The 22,638-nt window shown below is 37.8% G+C and overlaps 1 protein-coding gene across 2 annotated transcripts in view; it reads left to right on the plus strand.

The window, feature by feature from the left end:
- The first annotated feature begins 5,300 nt into the window (after positions 1 to 5,300).
- The window catches only part of RASA2 (RAS p21 protein activator 2), a 36,851-nt gene continuing 19,513 nt past the window's right edge, over positions 5,301 to 22,638 (plus strand). The window contains exons 1-5 of one of the 2 annotated variants that reach the window (XM_031060050.1): positions 5,301 to 5,518; positions 10,713 to 10,816; positions 11,840 to 11,934; positions 15,875 to 15,951; positions 22,473 to 22,556. In XM_031060050.1, coding sequence (XP_030915910.1) covers positions 5,442 to 5,518; positions 10,713 to 10,816; positions 11,840 to 11,934; positions 15,875 to 15,951; positions 22,473 to 22,556 — 437 coding nt within the window. In that variant the 5' untranslated portion in view covers positions 5,301 to 5,441. The remainder of the gene's footprint in view (positions 5,519 to 10,712; positions 10,817 to 11,839; positions 11,935 to 15,874; positions 15,952 to 22,472; positions 22,557 to 22,638) is intronic. The other variant, XM_031060049.1, reaches the window with a different exon arrangement.

Genomic DNA, 22,638 nt, shown 5'->3' on the forward strand with positions numbered 1-22,638 from the left:
GGGGCGGCGCGCAGATAGTGCGGTGCGGCTGGGGAGCACTTCAAAGCGAGCGGGAGAAACAGGATGTGCGGCGGCTTCCTGAGGGTACCGAGTACATTCATTGCGCTCGGACGCGGCCCGTTTGTTTCCTTTCTCACGCAGCCGATCGAATTTTTGAGAATGAAGCGAAACAAGTTGACTCGGGCACGGCGCTGGGGCTGAGAGCCAGTTGTGAAAACATGTTGAAGGATTAGGTTTGGTGGAGGAGTGGAGTTGTGTTTACTTAAATATCGTCATGCAGCCTAGATGTATTTGCTGTGTCTTCAGTAAATAGAAGACTGGGTCATGAAAACAGGAGATGGCCTGGAGTGGAGCTGGAGGTGCTCTCAGTCCGACGTGTGAGCAACAGGACGTGGTTAGGTAGGCAAGGCTGAACACACACTGAGATCTGCTGCTGTTAGCACAGAAATAATACAGGCCAGCTAGCCTTTAAAAAAGCATACTGTTAGTTTTGGGGTTAAAGCATGAATTCATAGGGTTATTAAATGGTTTTGCTTGGAAAGGACCTTAAATACGGTCTCATTCCAATGCTGCTGCCGTGGGCAGGGACACCTTCTGCTGTTCCATCTCAGAGCTCCATCCAGCCTGGCCTTGAACACTTCCAGGGATGAGGCATCCACAGCTTGTGTGGGCAACCTGTGCTACTGCCTCACCACCTTCAGAGTAAAGAATTTCTTCCATATATATAACCTAAATTCCTCCTCTTTCAGTTTGTGCCCATTACTCCTCATTCTGTCACTGCAGTTCCTGATGAAGAGTCCCTCTCTGGCTTCCCCCATGAGATATTGGAAGGTTGCTGTGAGGTCCTCACACAACCTTCTCCAGGCCGAGCAGCCTCGCCTTTCTTAATCTGTCTTCAGTAATCTTTAGCAACCAAGGTTTTATGTATTCCCTAGGAAGCAGGTCATAGTACTCCCTGGGAAGGAGGACTCTGACCTGCTTCCTAGGGGTACATAAGAAGTTGGTTGCTAAAGATTATTGAAGCTGGCTTATTTTTTGATACTATTCTGCTTCCTATCTTTTATTGTAACGTTTTGTTAACACTGGACTACACAACCTTAAGTGAGTTTTACATTTTGGGATACTGATGAAAGTTTTCTGCTAGACATTAAAAAACAAGGCAAAATGTCTTGGCGCTTATGTTGAAACCTGTTTTATTGTCCCATTTGTGTGTTATGGATTGAGCCTGTGGTTGTATCGTAACTTTGAATGTTCAGTTAACTGACAAAAGTGTCAGTAAACAGAGGACTGTGACCTTCTTCCTGGGAAATATATGAAAAGTTCATTGCTGAAGATGGACCTGTAAGAACCCATTTGAAAAATGAGTGGAAGTAACAGCTGCAGTAAAAGACATGTCTTGAAACAGTGTGAAAATCACTTTGTAAACCTACTTACTTCTTCTAAGGAAAAAAAACTCCTCTTTAAAAACTCAATTAGTTAAATATGCTTTGGAAGCTTGGGAACCCTCTGATGCCTGGATGCTCTTTTGGCTTTTTCACATCACAAAGACTGTGTTATTTTCACTTCTTACTAGTATTTTAGTACTGTTTTGTAGGGGAAAGCCCTCTGAATGAAGAATAATAAACAAATGTAATAATGTAATCCTCCTTGATCTGGAGGGATTAACAATAGCAGACCTCACTTTGGAAAGCTGATGTTCATAGTCTGAAGGAATTCCTTATAGCATGTTTCTTACAAGGGGAAACATTTTTGGTGCCCAAGCTTTGCTGGCAATTAAAATTTGAGACTTGCTAATTTTATGTGTGTTGCATGAGAGAGCATGTTAGTTTTAATGAGGTAATGTCAGTTCTGTGTAATTCTGCATGTATAGAAAACACCATCTGCAGAAAGTTGTTATTTATACTGTGTTTTGCAACGCACAAATTGGTGGCAAAATCTAAATTTAGCCATGTTATACAAATCATTACACCAGATTTAGGATTGAGACATATTCTTAAAGGTGGCTTAAGGAGCCATTGCACACCTAGCATTGAAGAACCTGAGTAAGGACATGTTTGCCGTGCCTGGTACCCTGTTTTTGTGGGCTGTCAGTTTTTGCAACCAGTCTTCTGCCTCCAGTTTTCAAGTGAGGTGGACTGGTCTTGCTTGTTTAAGACCCTGTAGTATTTTTGGAAAGTGTAGTATTACTCTTAAGCAGGTTTTCACCAAAAAATCCAGTAAAGACTGTCTTTTCCTTTTGGCAATGCTTTTTTATTGATGGCTCCATTTTATGTGCCATAGTAATGACAAAAATGCTTTACAAAGGTATGTGGTGTCAAGTAGCTTTAGGCATATCTTGTAGTGTAGTGTTTCAGGCTGTGGCTTCTCTTTTCATTTGTTGCCATACGGAAGTACAGTAAGTGGTTTTAGTTGCCTTGATTTTTGGAGTGTTTACTGAAACCTGCATTAGCGAAGCACTTGGAAGAACGTCCCTGTTGGCTCCTAGAGCTCATCTGACAAAATTCAGGATGCATTCTTTTTCAAACTTGCTCCGTGTTTTTAACAGTGTTGGTTATCTTGGATTATGCTGCACTCCTAGAGTGGAATTTATTGTTGCTATGTAATATGTTTAGTCCTGTGAAGCAAATACTTCAGAGTTTGTTTGCATAAATGTTCTCTGGCAGGGACCCAGAACAAAGAAATTTAGAAGATGGACGCTAGTTTAACACTTCTACTTGAGAGAGGATATTACATATATGTACAGAAAATGTAAACATTCAAGCAGATATCTGATGTTGTTAACACTTGATTTTTATGCAACCATTATGGGCTTAGGTTTCTCAGAAAAAGGAAGATGTCGTGTAATCGAAGACTTGAGCCTTTTTTTTTTTTAAGGAAATAAGCTTCTTGGAAGAGTTGTGTCACTGTATGGGTGAAATGTCTCCCACAGTCACAGACACTAAGAGGTGTTAGAAACTATGTGAAATCTCATGCTCTGTATTTTACCTGACAAGTGCTCTGTGGTTATTTTTAACTCAGGATTGAGGGTCCTCTTCCTCCCAAAAGTTTGTCTGTTCTTTAAAGCCAGACACTTGGGCTACAAAATAAAGGTTTTTAACTGATTAGAAAATCAGATTCTGGGTTGAAAGGAACCCTACCTACAAATCCTCAATTTCAGCTGTTAAGTGAATGGCTCCTATGGGGATTGAACCCACAGCCTTGGTGTTATTAGCACCATGCTTTAACCCACTGAAATCAAAACTTGTATTTTGTGTTCCTCTGGGTGGACAGTCTCTTTTAAAACTGAAAAACTGCACTACAGTATACAGATAAATAGTGAATTATTCAGAAATATTTAATTTCTACTCCTTTTAAGAAAATATGAAACTATAATAACTGTAATTTCCTTTCAAAGTCCACTGTACTGTGCCTTTACAGTGATGATCAAATAATGTTGTATTTTAAATATTTTATGGGAAAATAGGACCGTGCCAAGTATGAACTAAAAAATAAAGCTGTTCTCAGGAACAGCTGACACATTCAGTTCATGTTTATTAATTACAAACTTCTGGTATCAGGAGCTCTCCAGGGATTACATCCAGATTGATGAATTGATTTTTATGTGTCATATGTTTGATTAAATTAGCTCTTCCTTAAAAAAAGTTAAGGTAGTGGTAATCTGATGCTTTCCTTGGATCTGCAATATCTCACTTAAGGGTAACTTGGAGTTTAGCCCTTTTTTGGAGTCTAAAGCCATTAAAACCAGGTTTTGTTCACGTCTCTCAATCTGTCAACATGAAGTGTAGTGTTTAAAAATAGTGTGTATACTTCTTCCTCTCCTGCACCCAAGCTGATGAAAAGCTTGTTGATGCTTCTGAGAGCACAGGTTTCAACTGTGGAAGTTCCTTAAGTGTCTGTTCATGCTGTCCATCAGTGTACATATCCCTGACCTGGAAAATGTCATGATTGAAGTTCAGTCTGTGTTCCTGTTAAACTGTCACATTCTCTGCTCAGAGACAATCAGAGCAGCCCTTCCAGTGCTGGGCATTACTCACTCAACCTCCAAGACTGTAATAGGTTAACCTAAATTAACCATCTAACACAAAAAGAGTGTAGAGGAGAGAGAAAGCAGAGCTTTGATTTCACATCTTACCGGCATAGAGAATAAAGCTTACTCACTGTGCTTCATATCTGCATTTTTAAAAAATAAACATGCATGACATTTCAAATCTAGTTTCAAACTGTGCTTTCTGAAAGGTCTTATGCTATTCAGACATAAAAGTAATTAAAACTCAATACTTAGATGTTCTTTTCATCCTATTTTTAATATCTTACATAAATAGATAATGTTTGAATAAAGTTGATTCCACATGTCATCAGGAGAGGTATTTCCAGCAGCAGGCAAGGATGTGAGAGGTCCTGATGCAATTCTGGTTGCCTGTGGTTTGGACAACCAAGTAGAAAAGGGGCAGATCACCTTCTCTGTTTAGGAGCCTCTCATGGGAGAGAGTGCCAGAAAAGCTTGTAATTTCTTTTAGCAAAATAAAAGGTGGAAAGGGTCTGTTTGTTGTCTTCAGACATTCAGAGGGGGAGGAGACATCTGGGCAGAAAGTCTCTGTTTAATCTAGAGAATGGTGTTGCTATAAATTAACATAGGTGTCTGTAGCGTTTGGATTTTGGAAGAGCAACTTCAACTGGTTTTAGCTGTGATTGTTTAGAGGGAACCATTTCCTAACAGATCTGCCTTATGTCCAGCATGTAATTGCAGTGACCTAGATTCAATACCCAGCAAATCTTTGTATTCTTGTGCTGCCAATCTTTCCTTCTTATTAGAAACTTCCTTTTATTCTTTTCCATGTTACATTGAATTAGGAGGTGATTGTTTTCCCCTTCTACTAGTTAGGAAAAAGTGAACAGTACTCATGAGGGATATATTTTCAAAGGCTCAGCCAACTCGCAATCTGCTGTTCATCATGGAAAATGAAATAAAGATTTGATGGGCAAGTTCTTATTAATCAGCTTCCTTTAGCCAAAGTATTTGCAGAGAAAATACCAAGTGAACAATAGCTCAGGCAGATCATGCCTTGGTGTTATGACCTACTGCCTATGACCTTAGGCTGTGAGTGTCTCGGATTTAACAAGTTGTGCAGGGTCAAGCCAGAGATGAGACCTTTCAAGGGAAAGTGCAGGTGCTGCAAGAAGGAGGTGTTCATGAGTCAGAGTCTGTCTCTTCCTGTCGACTCTCATTCCATGGGAAGCTGGATGTGGCAACTTCTCTGCCCTCTTGAAGCTTATGAATTGAAAATTAATATCAAAATGCATGCTGAATGGAAAAGTAAATTTTTTGAACACACTAAAGCTCTGACATTCTTGTACCTAATATTTTGTAAGTTTTTCTCCTGCAATATTTACAGTAATTTTTTTTATTTACAGATGATGCCAAACACTTAGTACCCAACAAAATGAGAGACTTTTTCTGTACCATAAATTTGGACCAAGAAGAAGTTTTTCGTACACAGGTAGTTGAAAAATCTTTAAGGTAAGCTCAGTTTTTAAATGGATATGATAAGCAAGACTGCCCAGTAGCAGTGTGGATGGCTTTTGCTTGTACTACTTTAAAATGAGAACTGACTTGTGGTAGCTACTCAGATGTTACAGCAATGTGTAAATCATGAGTGTTGCAAGAAGTCAAAATTGAGTCTTGTGAGCTTTTAAATGAAATATGCTGGAATATATTTCACAATTAGTCTATTCTGTTCCAGTGGGCAGCGTAACATTCTTTTTCTTGCTTTGTTGTTTTCTAGGGAAAGAAATCGACTTGATACATAGTCCCCATGTCATTTCCTTCTTCTGACAAGCATTTGAAGTGTATTGGTGGAATTCTGCTCTTACTGTGTATCTGGTAAAACCTGTTTCTGGAAGGAAGGAACCGGAACTTTGCCGTGTATGAGAGCTTTCTGTGCTGTGGGGTGTCCCCTGAACAGGCCTTGTTCTCTCCTGTAATTCTTGTTCTGGGAACTGTAACAGGATCCACACAGAATTCCTTGCTTTGCTTCCCTGGGCTGTAGATGCTGCTACTGATTTAGAGCCTTTGAAAGAATCAAACAAAAAGTCAGGATGGCACAGCTGCAGTAGTGTAAAGCTTTCATGTCTCACAACTCTGAAGTTCACAGAGGGCCCAAGAAAGCATCACTGCAGCTTCATTGTTCAGAATATCTGAGTGACAGTTTCAGTTATGTGAAGGTGACATTAAGCCTTCCTTTAAAACCCAGGCAGTCTGTTCAAACTCTTGAAAGTTTTCTTAATTCCTTTCTCCAGTGGTTTTGTTGTTAGTGTTCATTCTTTGAGCTCTCTCTCCAGATTTTTACCGGTGAGGAACAGCTCAGATAACAAACTTAAATAGGAAATTTAATGTTTCAGGATATCATTTCAGAGCCTCCTTATGCTTCTGCATGAAAAGCAAATGTCACATATGTACAGTCAGGAACAAATATTTTGCTTATTTTTGTAATCTGTAGCTGCTGTAGTTAGATTGATAAAATTTTCAGAATTTAACAGGCTGCAGTTGATTACCAAAACAAAATCAATTGAGTAATCCTTCAGAAAAAAATGTTGAAGAGACTGTATTGACAAAGCAGAAACTTAACATTTCCCCTTCAAATAGACAATAGTTTGATGAGCAAAAGACCCCAACCCAACCTATCTCTGAAAGACTTTGCTCTCTGATTTTGATGTTAATAATGGAAATCCTAGAAGTTACTACTGTGCTTAGAAACAAGATCTGTTACATTTGATGTATACACAGACTTTTTTATGTTCTATTTAAAAATTATTAAATTTATGTACTTTCATCACCTAATGAGAGAAGTATTAGTTGCATAATAAAATATTTGATAAAGTAAAACACCTTAGATCCATCAAAAATATTTTAATAGTATTGAAGTTTTAACTGAAATTTAATTGCAATGTCATGAATACTTTAGAGAGGAAATGAAGTAAAAAAATCTCACTATAGCAGAACAGCTGGGGAGAGAGGAGTCTCAAATAACCTGCCTCAAATAGAAAACTTTTCAGGTGATGACAGCATTGTATGAGAAGTTAGAACCTGGTGTTTAGAATCAGTCTTTTCCTTTCTGTCTCCACTGACTTCATAGGTGACTCCTTCATCCTCTGAATTAGGAGAGACTTCCACACAAACCAGTGAAATGTAACAAAATAACTCATCCTCTATTACCAGCAGCCAGAGTTGGGTGCTTATACTTGATTGCTGCTGTGTATGCAGTTAGGAAGGTTGACTCTCATTCCAGGAACTAAATTACAACCTCTTGTTTCTTATTGCTGTGTTAAACTAGAAACTGTACTAACTTAGAGGTACTGGGACAGGAGATGAAAGCTCCAATCTCTTATTAACCTGGAAACTTTATTAATTGCTTTTCAGTGAGGTGTAGTACAGTATCATTTTAGTCATAGATGTAACTTTGAATTTCATTGTTTTGTTTCATATTTGCTTGCTTTTTTCTTACATAATTCACAGTCTGTTTTTGTCACTGTATTATGGATTGCAAATTCATACAATTTTTAATCTAAATTTTAGTCCTGTGAATTTCACCTAATTAAATGTTTGTGGAAGTAGTTATCACTAGAATTAAAATTAGTTTTGACTACCGTGATTGAAAACTATTAAGAAGTGTATTTTTTAAGTGTGCAAATAGGTTTGGCCTTTCACCAACACTGGGAGAGTTGTTGGGAGTGCAGATGTAAAAAAACTTTCCAAAGTTAAAAAACATGAAATAATACTGAAGTGAAAGAGGGATATTTTGGCTAATGACTTACGAAATATTTCCTGACGTGGTGTGGGATTTTTGTGGGTTCTGAAGAAAGATTTTTTTTTTTCCCTTGGAAAGTTGAAAGAATATCCGTGAGCCTCCTCAGATATCTGTGGTTAAATATGAGGAAGGGGTATTGTGTGCCTTTTTTTTTTTTTAATTTAAACTAAGTTCAGGTCCTTTTTTTCCCAACTGAACTTTGTGGTAGTGCAAGGTTATGGCAGAAATTAATTTCCTAGTTGATGTAACCATTGCTTTTATTAACTGACAGCCTGGGGCATTGATCAGTGTCCTCACAGAACTGCCAGGTTTCTGTAGCAAGGAAGGGCAGAGCAGAGGAGTGTGTTACCCAGTGAAATTTAATCTTCTGTACTGCTGTAATCCAGTTCTTCCTGTATGGCAGTCTGGTCGTCCTTTGAATTAGTGCTATATTCTAATTTTGTATCCATCACAGTCTTTAAAGTTCTTGCATCAAAGTCACAAGTGACAGTACTAAACTGACTGAATCCCTGAGGAACAGGATGAGTGAGTTCTCCATTTTAATTATTCCTCATTGGTGTAAACTGTTGTACCCTGCCAACCTATTCTGTACCTACCTAAGAATTTCTTTACTAATACATTGTATTCTTTACCTTCAATTTTCTCTCTCTGCCTCATACTTTGCTTATGAATCAAGAACTGATAACCTCTGTTAATTTAGATAATGAAAAATGTATCAACATGAGTAAAAGAGTGTATTACCTTCTATTTGTGCTCCTGTTATTGGCGTGTTCTTTCTTGCTGAATCTGAGACTTAATGTAGTGTTGAGGTCAAAATAATAATAATAATAGAGTTAATGGCTGTTCATCCTTTGGGGGCTGGGGGATATATGTAGCTGCAAAGTTTGTTCTCTTAGGTGCAAGACAAAGGTGCTAAATAGATTTTTGGAAGTCTCCCCCAGCCTAATTATAATTGGATGCACAGAGTACCATAGGTCCATCCAGAGTAGGTGTTAAACCCTTGGCACTTGTTGGTGTGCACTGGAGTCTGCTGTTCCCTCAGGATATCTGTCTGAAGCTGAGCTGGAGCAGAGTTTCCCCTGGCACCAGTGCCAGCTCATTCCCCCACTGTTCACTCTTTCTGCTGCAGTGTCTCTTTGTTTGTACTGCTGCAACTTCATTTGCATAGCTGCGAGGGGAAGCAGACCATGGACTTGACCTAAGTTTAAAATAAGCCTTTGTTTCATCCTTGGTTTTGGTCTGACTTATTGTGTCAATACAATTAAAATGAGCAGTGATGGTAATAAGGAAGTTGAGGCTCGTTAGGGCTGTGCTGCTGCTAAAGGTAATGCTCGTGAGTTTAAACCTTCAGTCATGGTGCTGACAAGAAGAACCCAGCCCTTGTAATCAAAGCAGAGTTTGTTGGCTTTGAAATTATGAAAAAAGAGGGGAGCTGAAAAACCACAGTTGAATTTTTCAACTGAGAATTCTTAAATTATTTCTCAGTGTAGTGCAAAGGCTAATACTGATTTGTCTGCTTTGAAGCCTGTGGTAAAAGGTCTGTGTTTTAACAAAAAGAACATTTTTACTTGTGGAATTCTTTATAATGAATTCCTGCCCTTAAAGTTCTTGTTTCTAAAAATCTATTTTAGACATTAGAAATACTAGATTCTTTTATCTATGTTCTTTCCCACTTTTCAATTTAGTTATCAGCTCTTTTTAATTTATTTAATAAGCCATTGTCCTTAAGCATGGGATGGTCTTTTTCCATGATTATTTTGGAGGGAAGAGAGTAGGGATGGTGGCCTGTTCTTGCTGGTATCCTTTGGGTAGGTAATAACATGAACTGTTTGTTCCAAACATAAGCATATTTGTCAAATTTTTATTAGTTTAAGAAAGTACTGTAGCAACAGGGTCAGAATGATACTTTGCTGGGAAACAAAAAACCCCCAACATTTGGTATAACTGATATCACAGTACTTTTCTGCATAAAAGTAGTTTCATGAACATGAACATCCTTCCCTGGTGATATTAGTACATTGTAACTGAAACTATTTTAAGAGCTCAGTTCTAGAATAGCAGGGTTTTTCTGTGGATCTGCTTGACTTTCGGAATTCATCTCTTGCAGTAACACAAACAACATTGTGGTTTTGCTCAGTCTTGAAATGCAATTTTCTGACTGCTGGCTCTGATTACATCAATAAGTACTCCTTAACTTTGATGAGAGTACCAGTTCTGGGAGTGAAGATACCAACACATTGTATGAAATAGGTATAGCATAGAGGAACTCAGTGTCTTTTTCTATAGAGGGCTGTGCACATGGCAGTTAAATAGGGTGAACTGCAAACATGATATTGGACTGCTTTAGATGGAGAAATGTGAGGACTGTTTTGGCATGAGGAGATCGTGTGTATTTGAGATTAACACTTCTCTTTTTCAGTGTTCTATATTAGAGGATCTAGTAATAACTTCTTACATGTCTGAATCTTAAAGCAGCAGTTTTGACATGGAAGTTAGAGCTAAACAAATGTCAGTTAGTTAAGTAATCAGTAAGTTTAAAATAAATTATGATTAAATGTAGTTTAATTATGTACTGAATATCAAAATGAAACAAAACTTGTGCATGTGTCAGGGAGTCTAGAGAACAAATTAGAATAATTTCAAGACAGAAAAATAGAATTGAAATTGCAGAGGAGACACCACACTCTGTGTGCTCTGGTTCTTACCTTTGGTTAAACAAACAGAAGACATTGCCATGTTATTGTGTGCTCTTGTATTGAAATGGTTTTGGGTACCTTTGATGACAGCTCAGTGTAGTGCTGAGGGCCACAGGCTGGGACAGCTGTAAAATGCAGCTTTTTGATGTTCATGTTCTATATAAATTGCATAAAGTGTTTCTCTATTTTAACTTCAAGTCTTTCTTTTCAGTCCTTATTTTGGAGAGGAGTTTTACTTTGAGATTCCAAGAACATTCCGGTGGTTGTCCTTCTACATTTATGATAAAAGTGTTTTACAAAAGGACCTGCGTATAGGTAAGTGTCTGTAAGGTGCTGTCTGCATCCTGCAGAGCACTTGGTTATTTTCAGTAGCATTATCTGTAGGATTAAGGATACAACTATTGATGAAGTATCTTTCAAAACTCTGTATAGTGCACTTAAGTGCTCCTTTAAAGTTTGAAAATAAGAATTTTGTTTCCTTGCTTCATTCTATTATACTAAAATATGTTTTATTTTCCAGGTTAGTAGGACATTTTATAGTCTTATTATGGTCTGAATACATTTTAAAAAATTATTTGTTCTCCACTTTTGCTTCATTGGAATATTTGAATAATTGTCACTACTTATAGATCTTTAAAGAATAAATTGTGGAATCATTCCACAATAATTACAATTATGGAATAATTCTTAAAATCATTTCTAGATAATTTTTTCCTTGTCAGTGCAACCTGTAACTTAGTGACTTACAAAGCATTTGGCAGGAACTTGTGTAGCTTAAGTGAAAAATCACAGGAGGTAGATTTCTGTTTCTTTCTCCACTGCATAATGACTTTATTGCAGCTGCTTTTTGGATACAGTTGCTACAAAACTTAATAGTCTGCCGTGGAACAAGCCTTTGCTTTACTTGGATTGAGGAAGGAAATAATTTGCACCAGGATGTCAGATAATTTGATATAATAACAGCTTTCCAAATAGCAATCAGAAGAGTAAAAGGCATCTACTTCAGTTTCCTGTTTAAGCATTCTTGAACACCATTTTTGTTCTCCCAAATCTATTATGTTATTTCCAGCCTCAAGTATGTTCTTTATTTTACCTTCCTATTGGTGATATCCAGGATAACAAATTATAATTAATGCCATCAGGCTTTATGCAAACTATTTTCTGCTTTACTTACCCATAACATTCCTTGTTTTATGTTCTTCATATAGCACGATAAATTTAAAGAAAAACTTAAAAGAGTTTAGAAAAAAAAATCAAATTTCAGACATAAATAAATAGTTGTTCTATTCAGATGAAGGTAATATTGATGCTTCTCTCCCCCCTGCCACCCTCCCTCAGGAAAGGTGTCTATCAAAAAAGAAGATTTATGCAACTACACAGGAAAAGAGAACTGGTTTATGCTTCAGCCTGTTGATTCGAATTCAGAGGTTCAGGTAACTATTAAATTGCACATTTACATTTTGAAAATTAAGTACAGATAAGGACGTGATGGTAGAAGATTCCATTGAGCTGTAGGAGATCAGGTTTAGCATTTGTATTTCTTCTGAGGCAGTTGTGTCTTCAGTTTGGTTAGAGAACAATGCACTCTATACCTAAGGTGGTATTATTCCTCATGGTACTTAAAACTGGCAGAAGACATGAAGCAACTGTTTGGAAATGTCTTAACAGTATTTTGATGTCTGAAATGCTTGTAAGAGGGGTCATGTACTTGAGGCACATGAATGGGTCCTAAAACTCTTGAATAACTTTTTTTAGTAAGTTTTGGTGTTAACTGAAATAATGGCTGATTCTATGACATTGAAATGGTTAGTCTTCAAAACTTGAATGTGCTTGTGCTGTGTTCATGTATCTTATCCTGAAACACTTTCTGCATTCAGTATCAAACAACTTGCACTTCACAGTTTTATTTCAGCCTGTGGCTCCAGTTCTTCAAACAGGATTGTTCTAGGAATAGGTAAAAGTGAGATGGCTCTAGAAGTTGTAGCAATTCTCTTTTTGGTTTCAAGAACAAAACACAATTCTTGAGAATCACTTAGCCTTCTTGCTGTAATAAACTAGTAGATCTTAATAGGGGTTTTTTCCAGATTTGCCTGAGGGCAAAAGTCTTAGACTTGACAGTGTTTGTATTTTTTTAGTAACCTGAAAGTCCCTTTGGGTAGGGAGAATCCTGGCTACTTTTACAAGATCTGAATGTGCACAGAATTCTCCTGTTATTTCCACTGATGATTCATTTGTGTGTCATAAGTTTAGCCTGCGGCTCTTGGGCATAGGAGGGCATGTGGTTGCTTTACATGAAGAGAGATTTTCAAAACATCTGAATACCACTTCCTCTTCTCTGTTGAAAATCAGTCCTCTTTCAGTTATGGTCAATTAGAATAGAATGGTTCATTGGGAAGGGACCTAGAGATCATCTAGTCCAGCTACACAGTGTCTTCTTTGAATTCTTTAATAACTGAAAATTCTAGAAAGCACTTTCCAGATACAAACTGAAAGGTAGTTTCCACTTTGACTTAAACATTGTCGTGCTTGCTATGTTTTTTCTGTCATAAAAATATATTGAGAAAGGTATTAATTTTTGTCATAACACTACATGAGTATGTGAAAATTCAATTAGAATATTCCATTAATAGAAGTTAGTGATTTCTTACATATTGGAAATAAAAAGTTTATAGTTTTCCTTGGCTTTGTGACTCACAGCAAAATGTAAAGCTTACTTTTTTCTGACTGTGCCATGCAAAGCACTGTCCTGCATGACACTTCAATTAAGAAATGACCTTTTGTGCTTAAGTGTATGCTTCTCATATTTATCTTTTCTTGAGTCAAGGCATTTGGGCAGGTTTCTCGTGTCCTGGTTTATTTTTCCATAAAAGTCTTTAGATCGTAGCAGTTCCCATCTGCCACATTTAGCTGAAATCTTGTTGGTTTGGTTGTGCTGTACAGTACTGAAATATATTCTGGGATGTCCAAGATTGTTGGCTAGACATGGCTGAAAGTAGCAGACTTTTGTATTGTACGCGTGCAGAAAAAGTGCATGAAATATTTATAAAGGTAAATCAGTTTGGAGGGAAAAAAAAGTTGTTTTCCTCATGGCACCATACATGTAGTTGATTTTTTGTTCCTCTGGTTCCCTCAAAAATGTATGATGTGTGCAATGCAGTAGAATAGCAGGAAAGTATTTTGTGTTCCATGAATATGCACAGGACACTTTGCAGTTGCTTGGTTGGATTATTTTTGGGGTTTTCCATACATCTGCATTATTTCCAGAAAAGTGTGCTTTTTATATACATTTATTCTTCACAGGTTAACTTTGGTATAATTAGCAGCCTGTACACCAGGAATGTTAGTTGTGAGACTTTTAGAAAGCAGCTGCTCTGCTCTGTTTTGATATTAACTGGTTTTTGTTTTGCTGCTGTTCACAGTATTATGAGTTCATATTAATCTTGTTTTCTTGAAACTTTGTCCTTTCTCCACTAGTTCCTGAAAAATAAATACAAATGTGAGAATACTAAGTAAATAAACCAGCCTTCTGTACAGCCACATTTAAAGCCCAGTTGCATATTATGTCAGAAGTTCTGATATAGATCTGCAGATCAGCAACTTTAGGAAACCATCACACTGCTCTCAACAAACAAAATGACAAAAATGTTCTAAAACTCTCCATGCATTTTGGGGAAATATTTTCTTAGAGCCATGTTGCTGTAGTCATCGTGGCACTGAGCTGGGAGCAGACTGCATCCACAGGTAGTTCTCAGGAGCAGCCATGTGCTGTTTTACTCCTATGTTAAGTGTAAAACCCAATTTGTGGGTTTTGGTTTTAAAAGCAAAAGGAAGATGTTTAGGCCATTCACAGCATCTGTTTTCTAAAACAAGTGAAGTCAAATTATTTAAATAAATGTTAATAATTGTTGTCTTTTCATTTGTCATTCAGAAACTTGCCTTGTAAGGCTGTTGGCATGCTTCTCGGTATCCTGTTTTTATCCTGTAAATCTGTTTTTGTAATGGAGTTTCTCTGCTTGACAAATACTTTCTTAATGTACCTGTGTTCCTGTCCCTGTAGTAACAGTTTGCAAAACACCTGGCAGGCATCCCAAAGCAGTTAGTTTGGGAACTGCCTTGTAAAAGAAGCTTCATTTCTCCTCCCATGTGACGAACAGAGAGGGAAACGCAGCCTTTGCCCCAGGGGATTTACAATAACAACATTGCAGTTCTACGTCAAAACATAACTGCTGTAGAAATGTATGCAAGGTCAGCTAAGGGTTTTACTTCCATTTTAGCAGAAAGGCAAAGCTCTAGTTCAGATTATGACTTGCTTCATTTGCCACTCTTGCAAATCACCTTCCAGAATCCTTCCCTGAGAATTTTGATTGTGAGCAGACTGGTATCATCTGATGTTCCATTTAGCAAATAGACAAGGTCTCAGAATAGCAAGGAGAACATTATTAGAGGAAAGACTCTGGCAGTGTGTGCCTATCTTAGATGTAAAAGCCAGCATGATCAGCCAGGCACCCAAAGGAGTAGCAGGTATTGTTCAGGCAGTAGCTGTTTGGAGCAAGATTTAAGTAATAAATTTTGATCATCCCAAAAAAGTTGCACATCGTGGTTTAAAGTTATGGAGCCTTTTATTGAGAGGGTACAGTAGGTTGGCCCTTGCTGGTTTCTGAAGTCAATCCATGCTGTTCCATAATTTATGGATTCTTTTTCTTGAATACATTCTGCCATATCAGGATAAGAAAAGGAGGAAGCTGGATTTAGCAATTATTGCCGCCTTTTCCTCTCTTCTGGTTGTGTTTACTGTTCCTTCAGTACATCAGCAGTCTTCATGAGGTAGTTGAAAACTGCCCTGGGATGCACAGTACATTTCTAAATTATCTTCAGTCTGGTGGGATGGACAGGATTTCACTGTGGATATTAAATGCTGCTGGTTATGGCTATTGCATGCTATTCGAATTTTCTAGGTATACCTACCTGCCTTCAGAATCCAAGGTCACGTTAGAACTTTCCTGAAGTGTTCAGAAATTCATATCTCTGCAAGGGTTCATCCCATGCTTGGGACACAATAGCTGAGACTCTTGCTCTTGGTAATTGCTCCTGTTGGAAGAAATCCTTGTGTGTGTTAAATCTGTAGAGGCTTGACTGATTCTTGTGCCATCTGCAGATGAGATAGTGCTTCTCTATAGCATTGTCTCAAAGTTCAAGTGCATCCATCATGCTCTATTTGCAGGATATGTGCTGTAGATGAGGTATTTTCTTCAAGTGATAATATTGGAATTACTTTAAATAACTTCTAACTGTAAACTATATTATTGTTCTAATTCCTACTTCTAAAATAAATGCTTTTAAAACTACTTGTGTTTCTCTCCTGTTTTTTTTCAGGGAAAAGTTCACCTTGAATTAAAACTGAATGAACTGATAACAGACAATGGATCTGTGTGCCAGCAGCTAGTAGTACAGTAAGGAAATACATAAATCCTTTAATATTTGGTTGTTTGTTAGAATGTTATGGGATTTGTCTTTGCTGATACTGGATGTCTGCACGTCTTAGTACCAATAGCATTTTTATTTTTATGGGACTTTCCTTGGAATCTGCCTTATGAGGAGATGAGTATATGTCTAGGGAACTCCAGCAGAAGTTTTTCACAGCTGCTCATCTCTGCTACCAAAGCCCTCACTTTTATTGGGACTACTAAGATTAGTGTCTTGGAATTCCAGTTGAATTTGGTGTGGTGAGAAGGGTAGGAATGAGCAGTGCAGCTGACAGCCAGAATCTTGCTGTACGGCTGTCACTGACTGAATTACTGCTGCTGGTGGTATTTTTTGGGGGTTGGTATGGGAAAATTTATTGCTAGTTTTGCTTCAGAATTATTTTCTTCTAGTTAACCATGATAAGAAATTCTTACAGAAAAACAAAGTACAGGAGTTGTGGTTCTGGAACAGCATGTTTACCACATTTCAGTAAAACTTCTTAGCAGCAACTTGAGGAGATTTCACTACTAAACTTAATTTTGGCTCTGAAGTGTAAAAATGCTACAGCATATCAAAGAGCATGATAGGAACAGTAAATTTCTGGTATATTTGCTAATATAATTTTCATTATGGAGTTAAGAAGATGTTCTTGTCTTAGCCAGCTCTCTAGACCCAGATGGGTAGTTGAGTTGCAGCAGGACCCAGCAGAGTGGTCTGTGTGCTGTTCTTTAGCTTGTTATGAGAGGGGAGCTATTCTGTGGTAGAGCTAAGCTAGTGAAAATGGTGATGGTTTAATGGCTTGGGCTCATCATTCAGGTAAGATGGAACTTGCTGGACATCAAGGTATCTTTATTAAGATAATTTGGAATGTGTATGCTCTTACAGTGGTGTAGCAACATGGTTCATTGGGAGTCCTGCTGCTCTTCTTTTTGTATCCCACTTGCAGCACAAAGCAGAATTAGAACAGCTTTTCCTCGTGGACTATTCACCACCAAAAGCTGGCTGGAGCTTTATGACTTTGTGTTTTATTCCCAACTTAATTAATTTTCAGAAAATTTTATATTTTTATATGTTCATGCACTTCATGTTGGTGTTGTGGGTTTTTTTTTTTTTAAACTTGCCTGGATTTTTCATATGATGAAGAAAAGTCGCATTAGAAAGTTACTGTTGCAAATTGCAGTTTTGAGTAGGAAGTGGTTTACTCACTGTGCCCTCTCTTAGGATCTCTTTGTGACGGAGATAATTGATCAAAAGGAAGCCAGGGTTCTCTTTTGGTTGCAGCACTCGCCAACTCACTGCCATGTGGGAGTGGATTGTGCGTTAGACACTGCTGTGTTACATCAGTGCAGTTGGCTGAGGTTAGGAAATGCACTGGACTTCCTTAAACTCAAAAATATTTAGTAGAATTGTACCACACATGCTGCTGCCCTTGAAATAATTTACTGCATTACTAATACATGGTACATTAATATATTTTGCATGTACATGTGAGAGTATGTGAAATAAGAAATCTATCACTGAATGTAGTATTATAGAAATGGATGTGAGGGCATTTTTGAGATGCATTTGACGTTAAAGCATGAGGAACTTACAGAAAATAGATGTGGGAGTATTAAAGAGAAAATTAAACTCTTTAAAACCCTGCTTGTCCTGTAAATTTCCCATGGTAATTAGTAAGTGATGCACTTCCTGCTATGTTTTTTGCCAGTCATCAGGCCCTGAGAAGACATTGAATTAGTAACTCCTTTAACAAAGCTGAAAGATAGAAAGGAGCAGAACCGTGATAGAGTAAAAGAGGGACAAGGAGTGGGCACAAATTTATGTGTCTGTTTCTGACTCTTCTTTATCTGTTCTAAACTGGAAAATAATGGCCAAAGAAAAAAAAATCACTGAAAAAATAATTCTTGACATGCTGGCTGTGATACTTGCCTTTCAGGAGCAATATTTTACTTCATATTCAAATCAGTGGTGTCTCAATGCAATGAAAATTAGATGCTTTTAAACCTTCACCAGTTAATTTTTTTCTAGGATAGGAGAATACTAGATTCTTGTGCTGGCTTCTGTGCTATTGGATTTCCACTGTGTATTCCCTGAGAGTCCAGAAATTCTACAAAGATGACAAGTAGTAGCTCCAGCTTTCATTACACAAGATTAAATGTTGTGTTAAGTGCACACACAAGAGCAAGTAATTAAAAGGCTGTGATTCTGAGCATTACCTGGAGTCCCCTGTCATCTTGTGGCTAAACCAAAAAACCATGACTGGCTCAGCAATGGATTCCTGTTGATTTGGGTCTGTAACATGACTGTAGAAGCTTTTTCTGCTGGTCTTCTAGACGAATTTTATGATTAGGATTGTGTTAAAAACTCAATTCCTGTTGCTTTTTTTGTCATAAAGCATAGTTAATCTTCCTTTGGTGGAGGACTGTCTTAGAGCTCATGTAGAGCAGGCTAAGCCCTGATTTTACACATGTTTTTTGTATTAATTGCAAACTTGCTGTTAAGTTTCATGCAGATACACTCACAGATTGTGAATTAAAGCTTTGTTTTGTCTCTGATAGAAATTGCTTGCTTTTCTAATGTGTGAATGAGGAGGAGGAAAAGTGCAAGAGATTACCTGCTGACGTAGGGGTTGGTTTTTTTTGAAACCACAGTGGTGTGTATAGTAGCACATTTCACAAATACATGCTTGCAGCTCTTGCTGGGAGTCTCTAAGAAGAGGTTTGCATGGCCATTGTTTGCATATTTGCTGCTGCTGAAATAGATGATGCTTAGGCAGTTGAGTGGTGGCACCTGCCTTCTCTGAGATCAACAGCCCTTCAGCTCTGAAAGAAGGTTTTGTATATTTACAGGGTGAATACTTCAAAGCCCTGAAATGGTTTGTTACAGCCAGATTTTGACTTCACTGCACATACCTGTCTAAATGAATTATACAGCATGCTCTCTCCAGTTGACCTGTCAGTTTGTTACTGTCCCGTTTATACTTTTTCTGCTCGCGTGAAGTTGTTCCAGCAAACACAGCAGTTTTTATGAAGTGTACCTAAAGATATTAATGGCTGCAGTTAGGAGTGTCTGCCTGTGGAGAACTTCAGTTGATTTGAATGATGGAGGTAGAGTCAGCCATTGACAGGGTTTATTGTGGGCTGGGTCTTTTTAAGGACTTATTTTCATCTTTTAAACTGAATATACGCCAGTTATATCTGAAAGGCTCTAATTTCCTGTATGAAACTCCTCTTGCACAACAAACTTCTGAGATGAGAATTAATGAAAACTGAATCCTATCTTACATGCACTGGAACAGCGCAGCAGTTGGAGAAAGGAACCAAAGTTTTGTTACCTGTTGCTTAGACGGCACATGTAGAAGTCTAAAGTATAAAATAAAAGGCTTCTAAGTTCCTGTCTGCTTCTTCAAATTCTATGCATTTATGCCTTTTGAATGATAACTGCCTAATTAGGTAGATGAAATGATTTGACAAAGCTGGAATATTTTACTGTGTGTTAGAAATGTATTTATTATGGTTGTCAGAATAGGAGTGTATATTTAATGTCATTTTGGTTTTTGATTGGTCAAAATATCTGGCCTTTTGTTGGTGGTTTTGCTGGGATTTCTTGGTTGTTTTCCTTTTAAAGGAGAATGCAGTTGCAGCACTTTGCCTGAGTCTTTGAGGAAATGCAGTATTCCTGTGAAATTTGCTGACTAGCAAACTGAGTGAGGGTTTTTTTCGTTCCATTCATTTTTATTCCAGCTTTTCGATTTCTGTTAAGTCTACTCTAGTTTAGCCACTTCAAACATCTTCAGGATTTTTAAACATGTTTACTGGAGGCTGTTTGTTTAGTAGCTTAAAAGTATCAGGAATGATTCAGTGCAGTGTGCTCAGTCCCTGGGGAGGACCAATCCAGCTCGGTAGTGCTGAGTTGATTTAATGGCTTCCTATCCCTAATGGCTGCTTGCCTTTGGAGCCTGGGAGGGCTCCTGCATGAACAGAGTGATTCAGTTTGCCAAACTGACAACTGGCTTTTAGGTTAAAAGCTTCCTGTGAGGGTGGTAAACAGAAGCAGCAGTTCAGCTGACTTGGCTGTGCTGAACATACGTCTAAAGCACTGTGTGTCACATACGTGTCTAAAGCAGACTCCAGGCAGTACCTGCAGACTGAAGGGATGGATCTGACTGGCTACCTCGGAGTGAGAGATGGAAGGGGAGGAGGTCAGGTAAATTTGGAAGAAGAGAGAGATTTGTGGATATTAGGAGTTGATGGTCAGGGGAGGTGTTGGAGCAGGACAGGCTGTCTGATGAACTGGGCAGACTGTACTTGCTGGCAGCAGAGCTGGGGCTTGGGCAGGAGGCAAGAATGGAGTGCCAGAGCTGCCTCCACAGGGACACCAGCTGGAGCATAAAATCAGCTTGAAGTGACAGATCCATATGATGAATCCAGAGATTATAGTTCTGCTGCAAGGCTGTGAAGTTGTCAGCAAAATGTTTTTCAGTTTGCAGGAAATCACAAACAAGCCTTTCTTTAGTTTGTGTATGTTGCGGTCAAGAGAGCAGAACAAGCTGTGTAACTGAAAGTCCCACAGACTCATATCTGGTTGCTAGAGAAATCCAGGAGCTTGGTGATCATGTCAAAGACTGTAAGAAGAGAAATTCTTGTTAAAACAGCTGAATTCTCTTCAGATAAGGTTGACTGATCCATCTGCTATGAATTTCCTATGAGGTTCAAACTGCAGCTGATTTATAGGTACACTCAGCACTCCCACCTGAAACTGCAAAGCCTGAGTAGCTGCAGAGGGTGTTTTATGCTACAGGATGCCCATCAGTCTGAAAGAGTAGAGTCCTGCCTCAGATCAGATACCCCAAATGACTGAAAAGTCTAGACAGTTTAATTTTGTTGCCACTCTTCTGGGCCACTTATGTGTTGGAGGAGGAATCAATTAATGCTTATGAAACAACTGGATGTTTCAAGAAGCCATTTAAATGGTGGGTTTGAAATCACTGTAGTGTTCATTGTGATTCAAAAATTATTGAAATGCTGAAGGCCACGTGCTTGATAACTGGAAGAAAAATAACAAATGATTGTGCAGTGGTTCAGCACTAAATGTTCCCTGAACTGGCTAAGACAAATGGCAGCACAGGAGTGTTAGTGTCTGTTGTTTCCATTCTTGTGTTTGAATTTGCAGCTCCTGTTATTCTTTTTAACAACATTTTTCTACAGTACATAAAGCATTTATTTTAAAATGTGGGCAGCTACATAACTTCCACTGGATCTACACAACTTATTATTCCACATGATGGTATTAGAACATTTACTTAATTGTTCATATGAGTTTAAAGTTTTCTCCTTAAGTTGGCTAGGTTTTGGATTTTAGTCAAACTAGCAAATTATGACAATTGAAATTTTCTTGATTTAATTTAGTGAAATTCCTGCAATACAGCTAAAAATATATATCATTTTAAAGAGAACATTAATACAATATTCAGATCTTATGAAATTTTGTAATCTGCAGAATGTTTCTGGACTTAAACTACAGTGTGTATGTTTACATTGGAGTGTCATTTTGCTAGAAAATCTGGTTTCTGCTATGAATTTACAATCTCTTCTGCTTCACTTCAGTTGTTCAGCTTTTTTTAGTTAATGCTCATATGTGGGCAGCATCTGAAGGTTAGGCAGCTTGCTGACCCAGCTCTGTGTTGCTGCTGTAGTGATTCAAAGATTGCAAGACTTTAGAAAAGGTCCAGAAAAGATTTCTCTGTCTCCATGAGCATTAACTGACGACCATCCTGTCCCTTTTGCATTAGGGCTGGTGAACAGTGTGCCTGTGTACCTGTTAAACACCAGTTTACCACTTACTGTATGAATTACAGAAGAAACAAGAATTTTTAAAAGGGCTATTTAACCTTGATGGTAATTTAACCCTGAACATGGACTATTGTGAAAAAAGATTGAAAATAAACCTTAGGCACTGTTTCAAAGATAGAGCTAGAATGATATACTATGATAGTTTCAGATGTTTTATTTTAAACATAATTTCAGGATTTGACTTTTCATTTCTTAGTATAACTCAGAATGTAATTTATCCAAAATTAAATATTTCAATCTATTTCAATGCCTTCCAGATATAGTTGCTGCCATTGGTTGAGGCCAGATAGCTTTTTGTGGGCCTTGAGAAATCAAATTTAAGTTAATGAAATCTGCAAATTTTCCCAAGATATAGCAGTTCATTTTACTTAGGATTTTGTCATTTATGTGTGATACTGGAGTGTCTTTATCAAAGCAGTTCCAAGACTTTTGTTCTCAGAGAGCCCCCCAGGTCTGACTGTATACTTGAGTATTATTTTGTGTTACCATCTAGAGATGATCTTTGAGTACATGCAGCATGTTGGATCAGTGTATAGCTATATCTGTGTGTTATACAGCAGGACAAAAAGTTTTCAAAAAGCAAGCATTGTTTGGATTTTATTTTTTTTAAGCCAAATAATTTCTTCACTGATCTATTGTTTGCCTTTTCTTTGTAGCATAAAGGAGTGCCATGGGTTACCTCTTATAAATGGACAGAATTGTGATCCTTATGCAACAGTCTCTCTGGTGGGGCCTTCCAGGTAACATTTTAATATAAAATGAATAAATCTAAAAATGCTGTGCTGTTGAATTGGAAAAGAAAGTCATAGGTTTTAAGCAAAA

This window comes from Geospiza fortis, unplaced genomic scaffold (assembly GCF_000277835.1).
Source record: "Geospiza fortis unplaced genomic scaffold, GeoFor_1.0 scaffold318, whole genome shotgun sequence".
Taxonomy (NCBI): Eukaryota; Metazoa; Chordata; class Aves; order Passeriformes; family Thraupidae; genus Geospiza; species Geospiza fortis.